General features: G+C 52.5%; 1 protein-coding gene across 1 annotated transcript in view; it reads right to left on the minus strand.

The window, feature by feature from the left end:
* RIMS4 (regulating synaptic membrane exocytosis 4) overlaps positions 1 to 7951 on the minus strand; it is a 53472-nt gene extending 45521 nt beyond the window's left edge. The window contains exon 1 of the mRNA XM_039864416.1: positions 7855 to 7951. Within this exon, the coding sequence (XP_039720350.1) occupies positions 7855 to 7951 (97 nt within the window). The remainder of the gene's footprint in view (positions 1 to 7854) is intronic.
* Positions 7952 to 8477: the final 526 nt, after the last annotated feature.

The raw sequence follows: 8477 nt of genomic DNA on the forward strand, positions 1-8477 counted from the left end.
AGCATCAGTATCAGCATCACCTGGAAAGTTGTTAGAAATTAGATTTTCAGGTCCCACTCTAGACTGAATGAGAAACTCTGGAGTGGGGCCCAGCAACTCGTGTTTCAACAAGCCCCCCCAGAGGATTCTGACCCATTAAAACTGACAATAATAACCCAGCTGCAGCACCTACCACTAACTGAGCATCTACTCCACGTCCATTGGTCCTTATAACTAAGGAAACCTCAATTCCACATGCCTGGCTCTGGGCTATGCGTTATGTCATTTATTCCTCACAATAACCCTTTGAAGAACTTACTATTTCATGCCCCCATTTTACAGATGAGGAAAGTGAGCCCCAAAGAGTTAAAGCCACTTGTCCAAGGTCACACGATTTAGAAGTGGCAGAGGCAAGATAAAAATCTGTTGGCTTCCGAAGCCATGTTCTCTCTGTCCCACCACGGAAGTGCCCCAGAGTCCTTCACAGCTTTATCAGACAGGGAAGCTATAAAGCTGGGTCAGGTGAGATTCAAGTTGAGGAGCAGGGCAGGAAGGTGGGGCAGAAAGAGCCCTGCCCAGAAGGAAACTATGAGATGCATTTAAAGGAACAGCCATCTGTGTCTAAGGGACCAAAAGGACTGAGACTCAGGAGGCTTGAGTTCTCAGCCTCTCTCTGACTTTATGCAGCTGGGGGAAGTGGAGGCGGGAGGGGGTTTTCTTCCTGCTTTGGACCTCAGTCAGCCTGCATCACAAACGCTAAAGACTGACATCTGCCTCTTAAAGTATATCAAACCAGTTTCATTTCTGTCAGTCTCTCCATGGGCATATTCTGAAAACACCCGCAAATTTACTGAATTTTCGGGTAAAATGGTGCTGTTTCTCTCTGAGTCAGCCTATCCCTTAGTATTATACTGTCAATTTTGTATTGGCTTATTTCAGTTTAACGTTACTCGCTGAGTTTTCCTGATGAGACCTCTTACAAGACACTTGCCCTGAATAATTTTTTCAAGTCAATCTGTTTTTATTGTTCAACAATTAGATCTATTTCCTATCTACCTGTGCTTTTAACCATTCCCCCACCCAATCTGTGAGAGCAGAAACTGTGTCTGCCTTGTTCCCTGATATATCCCCAGCACCTAGAATACTGTTTTGGCACTGAGCAGCTAATTAAATACTAGTTAAATGAGCCTTCGTTTCCCTTCTTGCCTAATGCAGGCGATGGACTAGGTGCTTTTCAAGGGTCCTTCTGAGACTGCTGGTCCTGGAAAGCGAAGCCTGGAACCCGCCCAGCTGGTCCATGCAGAAGAGGCAGCTGGCCAGGGTCCCTGCAGCAGCTGCCCCCTCCCCACTCCCCCACCCATGTCCCTGCCCAGCCACGGTCCTCTTACACCCCCTTCGCAGAAACCATTAATGAAGTGCGCACTGCTAAATGCAGTTACAATTACGGGGGCTAAGAATAAGGCGCTGACATCAGCCTCTCAGTTTCCGAGTGAATCAGAAGGGGAGGGGGGAGGAAGGAGAAAAAGTTGGGGGGGGGTGGCGCTCTGGAGCTGTCAAGTGGAAATAGCACAGCGTTAAATATAATCCAGCATTGGCCTACATCGGGTCTGGAGAGGCAGGTGATGGCTGGCCCCCAGGGCTGGGGCAGACAACTGGATTCTTCAAGGAGGCCAGGCAGTCCCATGATGGGGATCGTCCAGGAACTTGATGACCAGGAAGGTACTACAGCCGGCTAGGGCAACTTGTAGTGGGATAGCGGACCATAAAGGGGCACATCTGAATGGGACCAGGTCCCCACACTCCCGCCTTTGTCCCTTGCTGTTTTGATAGCACTAGCACAGCCCCCGGGGCTTACACAGCCCTTTGCCACCTGGAATCTCATTTCATACCAGAGGGTGGCCTCTGGAGTCAAACACACCTTAGTGTGAATAACCGCCATGCAACCCAAGAGAGTCACGGAAGTATTCCAAGCTGCCCGGCTTCTCCCCATCTGCCAAATGGGTACATCTGCAACAGTAGCTACCCTTCTGGTTGCTACAGGATTTAGTGACATCACGGAGAGCATTGAGCACAGTCAAGTGTCCTTTCAATCTTTTAATTTTCACAACCCTGAGAGATGCTCAAACGAGGAGAATTAACCACCTTTTTTTTGTTCCAGATAGGGAAACTGAGGCCCCAGGGCCAACAAGGAGTCAAATCCATACCCCAGGGAGTAAACTGGGTCGGGGAGGGAGAGAACTCCAGTGTGGTCATTCCAGGTGCCGGGAGGAGGCGGGGGGAGAGTGAGGGTGGGACCTGGGGCTCTGACAGTGTGACAGTGGAATGGACTGTAGGCCTGGAAAGGGGGGTGGAGCACGATGGCAGTGCGGGGTGTTTGCACCCTCTCGAGCACATTCTCCAAAACTGGCAACTTTCTAACAATTCTTAAAAGAAATGCGGACCCAATGGTTTTTAAGGCCAGAATGAAAAGATATTAGAGGAAGCAAAGTAAAAGTGAGGCCCTGGGACAGGAGAGGTCGGCGGACCTGGAAGTTCTCTTATATTCTCACTCACCTCCACACCTCTGCCTCCCTCTCACTCAGCCTTTGGCTAGAACTGGCTCTGCCTCTGGGATGGAGGTGGGTGGAGAGGGAAGTAGCATCATCCACAAAGGAAGACAAAGTGGATGGACCCTCTCCCTCCCCCTTCCCACCAAACAGGACCATGTGGGCCTCTGGCAGCTGCAAACGCCAGGGAAGCTCGAGCCATGCGTCTGGTAGCTTGGGGACCAAGAAGAGCTGGTGCCTGAGGGAGAGAGAATTTAAGGAAAGCGCTCTAACGGCGTCAAAGCTGATACACCAGTGATCTGTGTAACGGGGGAAGCAGTGAATATTCCTGCATCCAATTTTTCTGAGATAATTCTTTCAGAGTAATTTGATTAAGATAAAGTAGTTTGAGTCTATATTCTCACCCTATCCCACAACTTGAACTATGGGAATAATTGACTCAATTCTTCACCACGCCTCAGTTATCCTCATCTAGAAGAGTTCTACCAAACTCCCAACACACAAAGGAGATTACTGCACTTGGTGATAAACTTGGGGGGCGGGTAGGGGGGACAGGAAGTGGCCTGCCCTAGGGATGACAGTGGGAATGGAGGCTTCAAAACCTTAATCTCATGGCCACAAGTGGCCCTGACCCCAAAGGATACTTTAAGGCCTCCCCCTCAGCATTCCCCGTTATCCATCCGGCCCCACTCTAGGGCTGAAGCACTCAGTTCCCACCATCTCAGAGTGGGGTGGAACAGCAGGACATTTTGTTTCCCAGAAAATGCTCAGGTCAAATTTCAAGGACAAAAGTTAGCACTTGGTCTGGGAAAGAAAATTCTGCCAAACGGAGTAAATGCAGAATGGCGGGGGGGGGTGGGTAGCAGAAACTGGAGCTCTGATTCCTCTACCCAGGATCTGTCTGGCAGGATAGACTAATCTCCCACCTCCCTCCCACCATTAGAGTAATTCAGACAGCCCCCTCTGTTTCCTTTCTGTCCAAAAAAGAAGGGGAATGGGCTTTGGTACTAGTTTGTGGGACCCATCCACCATGCTGCCCCCCCTCCACACACACACACGAGATTTGGCCTAAGCCATGAAGGCTCAGGGAGGTGCCGTGAAGGGCTTTCCAGCCCAGAGATGTGGCCCTAACCACTAGGAGAGGGACGGGTAGCCAGCCTGTGTTGCCATGGCAACTTCCTCCCTGCGCTGGATCGAAGCATCCTATGGGCAAATCAGAGCTGGCTGCTCTAGCTTCTCCGCCCTTCTCCCGGGCGGGGGAGAACTGGATGCCAAAACCAGTTCTTGGTCAGTCTCAGGGACACCATCCTCAATTTCAGACCCTGATGTAACAAACCCCATTGGCATTTGCTGGAAACTGGAGACACTCCTGCTCCCGAGCTGAGACCCAAGGCAGAGTGGCAGGGCTGGGACTGTAGATGTGATAAAAATTAACTCCCAGGAAGAACAGGGAAATGCGGAGCTGGATTGCTCTCTGCCCTCTTGTTCCTCAAGCAAGTACCCCAAATCCCCATCTTTAAACCACTTCCAAGAAGGAAGGCCCAACTCTGCCTTAATAGTTCTAACAATGCTATAAAATTAGCTTATTAAAAATTATAAAAGCTAACATTGAGAATCAGGTTTTCCCCCATCTCCAAACCCACAGATTCTTTTTCACAGTCATGCACAGAAACAAGTCTTACTTGGTAATAAGACAGATGATAGTTAACAAGTATTGCGAGCGTACCTGGTGCCAGGTACTGTACTACGCCTTTTGAGTAGCACAATAAGCATTATAGTCAAAAGCACAGATGCTTAAGTCGGATCGCTCAAGTGCAAATCCTAACTCTCACACTTCCTGGTTGAATGACCTTGAACAAATACTCTCTCTGTGCCTCGATTTTCTCATCTGAAAATGGGGATGTTAAATGTTAATTTTATAGGGTTGCTATGAAGAAAGAACTAAAATAATATATTTACAGTGCCTTAGGAGGATGCTTAGGCAAGGAAATATTTTTAAAATGTTGACACTGTGAGGTCCACGCTATTATTTTCTTCTTCATACAGATGAGAAAACCAAGGACACATGTCTAACTCCTCCCCACGCCCCCCTTCCCAATTACAAACGCAGTGCCAGCAAGGTTGAGTGATGAAGATACAGACACAAAAATGCCCCCAAGTTCAGGCCTCTCTAAAACCCCAGCATCTTTGTGAAAAGGGGCAAAAGCAGCAGAAGAAAGGAGTTCTGAGTGCTCAAAGGAAGGTGCTACTTGAGAGAAATTCTAGGGGCCTGCAATGACCAGCATCCTGAGCCCCAACATGGCTAGAAAGGGGTGGGAGGAAGGGGAAGCTCCCTTTGCCCACAAAATGTCCAAACCTCCCAAGCCCAAGGCAGGAAAGTGCTCTGGCCCAGTTAAAGCTAACAAAATAGACCCCTCCTCACACCATTTCTCAGGAAATCTGCTGACGGGTAGCATGTAAGCCATGAAGATGGCTCTGGCTCGAACTGGTTGATGGAAAAGATGCATTTGACAGGAGGGGAAATGCAAAGGGGGAGGCACGGAGATGAGCCAGAGACCCTTCAGAGACACACACTTCTGAGCCACCGAGTAGACCAGGTGAGGGAATGGAGAAAAGGAGGATGGAGCAAAGCCAGTTCTGACAGCCTCCTCCCGAAGCAGTCTCTGTCCAGTGTCTGCGAGATTATTCAAACTGCTTTCAGAAATTAGTTCAGCATGGTGCTGTTGTAAAAGAATAAATTCAAAAGGCTTTTTTTAGAAGAAAATTAATGACTTTAAGAAGAACAAGAGAAATTAAGCACCAAGACAACATTCCCTACTTCCGATTTTCACCAGACACTCATTAGTCTTCCGGAAATGAAACTTGACTTTCTCCCTCCCCCTCCCAAACTCAAAGCATCCTTTAAGATGAGCAGACAGTGAGCATGAGATGCCCAAACCAAACTCTTGGCTGTCAGCCGCTCCCTGGGGCCTCCTCACCTGGGAACCATTTTCTACACAGTGAGATCTGGCTTTCTAAAAAATCTTCTTTGAGGGAGAGGGCTAGTGATTTACTGGAAAGAGAACTAGAAATCTGATTTTAGTCTCTGCTCTGTGCCTGCCTCACTGGGTGACCTTGGGTTACACACATGCACGCAAGCATGCGCGTGCACACACAGACACACACACACACACGCACTGGGGCTTTGGTATCTCATATGCACGCATACAATCTCTCTCTCATTCATCTGGGGGCAAAAAAGGATTTGGACGAGATGATTTCTAGGTCTTCTCCAAGTGACAAACTTAAGAATATGAAGAAACCCGCTTGAGAAAAATCAGGTGGACCTTTTAAAATTTTCTAATATTACATTAAGTTATCTATTCTGACTTAAGTGAAACCGGAGCAAGTCACCTGCAACCAGCAACAATCACCAAAGCATCTGACCCATGACATGGAGCATGACTTTGGAGAAAAATCTAACTGTCTCTGCTACTGATGCTCCTACAAACCCATGCTCCTGCCCAGCCTGGCTGCTGAGACCCGAGTGGCCCACTGAACTTCGTTCTGCTCCCCCAGTGAGGCGTGGGGGAGCCAGCTCACCTAGGCTGGTGGGGCTCCTTTCCCCAGCCCCCATGCTAGCCTGATGTCTTTCTGATTTTGCCCCACTGGAGGCCACTGTGTTAGAGAGCACCTCCATCCCTCCTCACCTTGCCTTGTCCAGAATAACACAACCTTCCTCAGCTACATCAAGGGGAGGGTGGGGGGCAGTGGTTAGCCTCTGAGCCTCGGTTATTTCTTCTGTAGAATGGTGATCCTATAAAATGGCTCTGTAGTAACCATCTTCACCCCACCCCAATCTCCAGGTCAACAGCAAGACAGGTCTGGCAGGGGTCTGCCTCACACAGCCCCATTCATTCACTGAGCCAACAAGTTCTTCTGGGGAACCTTCTCCCTTCTCCCCAACCTGTCTCCTGCTCCAGCCGAAAGACATGAGCATCTATCACCCACAGCTCCATTCCATGGCTTAGAGATAAAGAGTTGACCAGACAAAAGGTCTGGAAGTCTCAAGTAGGGCCCATGAACTACCTGAAACTGTGGACAAAATTTTGTGGCTTACATGTGCATTTTTTTGGAGAGATAGTCCACATTTTCATCAGATTCCCAAAAGTGTCCATGAGGCCATTTTGCTCTTCCCCACCACATACTCTCAGATTTTCAGCTTATAAAACACTTGTAACTTCATCCTTCTGTCTGAGGCACTGTCATCCCATTTTACAGATGAGGATATGGAGGCTAGTGGTGGCATGACTTGCCCAAGGTGACAGCTAATAAGTATAGAAGCAAGACTGAAACCTAATTCTGACTCCCAATCTATCATTGTTTGGAGAACTCTCACCCAAGCCCTAAGCTACCCCCACCTGTTGGTGGATTCGCTTCCTCAGGGGTGAACATGATCAGAAGCCCTCATGCCCTCCTGGCCTGGGCCCCAAAGACCAGGTCTCTCCACACTTCCCCAACTCTCAGGCTCTGGCTGAGGTTGCACACAGGCCAGGGAGACAGAGGCTGGGGTTGCTGGTTGGTGGCTGGATTCAGCCCACACAGAAGGGACAAGAGCATCCGGGGTCAGAGGTAAACTCCGGAGTGCAGGTGTAGACTTGGTGCCACCCTATGCCTCCCTCCAGGACCAACCGGGAGGAAAGGATAGGCTGTCACCCGGCTGGTCCCCTCAACCCGCCTCTGGGGTCTGCTCCAGTCTGATAAGAACCAGGAGTCTGGAGACCCCACTTCTAGAGGAAGCAGAAGAGACACAAATGGGGAGCTCAAGGCCTTGGGCGCGGGGCAGGGGGTCTAGGACAGGGAGCCTCTGGATGCATCCAAGACAAAGATGGAGAAGTAAGGTCTGTGCGCCACCTCCAACGGCGGGGGGCGCGTTGGAACTCCAGGGGTTAAGCGGCCAAAGCCTCAGGGTTTGAAAAGTGGGCACACATAAGAGGCTCAGGAAAGGTGGGAGGTCCGATTCAGGGACAAGACGGGGGCATCCAGTAGGCACCGGTGAGTGAGAAGGGCTGGGTCCGGGAGACCCGAAGGGCCCACCTGCGGGAAAGGGGTAAATGCAGAGGATCTACGGGTCCCGGGGGGTGGGGGGTGCGGGAGGCTAGAAGACATCGCTTCCTAGAGACTCTGGGGTCCCGTAGGTGGGAAAGAAGACCCTGGGGCGCATCCCCGAGCAGGGTTGGGGGTGGGGAGAAGAGAGGCCACCTCTGAGGAAGCACCGGGTCGGGGAGGGGGCCTCGGGATCTGGCTCCCAGGACGGCCCCCGGGGGGCGGGGGCAGGAGGCGCACTTACCCGCGTCCTCGTCGTCGAAGGAGTTCATGCACGGGAAGTAGATGGCGAGCGCCTCGAAGGAGGCTGACAGGCTGAGGCGGCTCTGCGAGCGCTCCATGCCGGCGCCGGCGCCGGGCGCCTCGGCCGCGGCCGCGGCGGCGGGCGGCTTGGGCAGCTTGGCCGCCCCATTCTTGACGCGGAGTACGGCGCGCGGCGTGGTGGCGGCGGCCCGGGGCCAGGCCGGGGCTCCGCGGCGGGGCCGGGGAGCGGGCGGCGGAAGGGCGGGCCGGGAGCTGGCAGTGCGCGGAGCCCGAGGCGCGCGGTGCTCCCGGCGGCAGTGGCGGTGGCGGCGGCGGTGGCGACGGCAGCGGTGGCGGCGCAGCGCGCTCTGGCCCGCGGCGCCCCCCGCCGGCCGCGCGGGGCGGGCTCCGAGCCGCCGCTGCAGCCAATGGGCGCCGCCCGGGGGAGGGGGCGTCGCGCGCCGGGGCGTGGGAGCCGGGAGGGCGCGGGCGGGGCCGACTCGCAGCCCCCCACCCCGGCAGGTGTGCGCCTGAGGGAGGACCGCGCCAGGCTGTTTGCGACCCAGTCCGGTGGCCATACCCCAACCCATCACTCAGCCCTCTGTATCGTCCGGGTTCAGGCTT

Source organism: Pteropus medius, unplaced genomic scaffold (assembly GCF_902729225.1).
Source record: "Pteropus medius unplaced genomic scaffold, Ma_sr-lr_union100, whole genome shotgun sequence".
NCBI classification, from domain to species: domain Eukaryota; kingdom Metazoa; phylum Chordata; class Mammalia; order Chiroptera; family Pteropodidae; genus Pteropus; species Pteropus medius.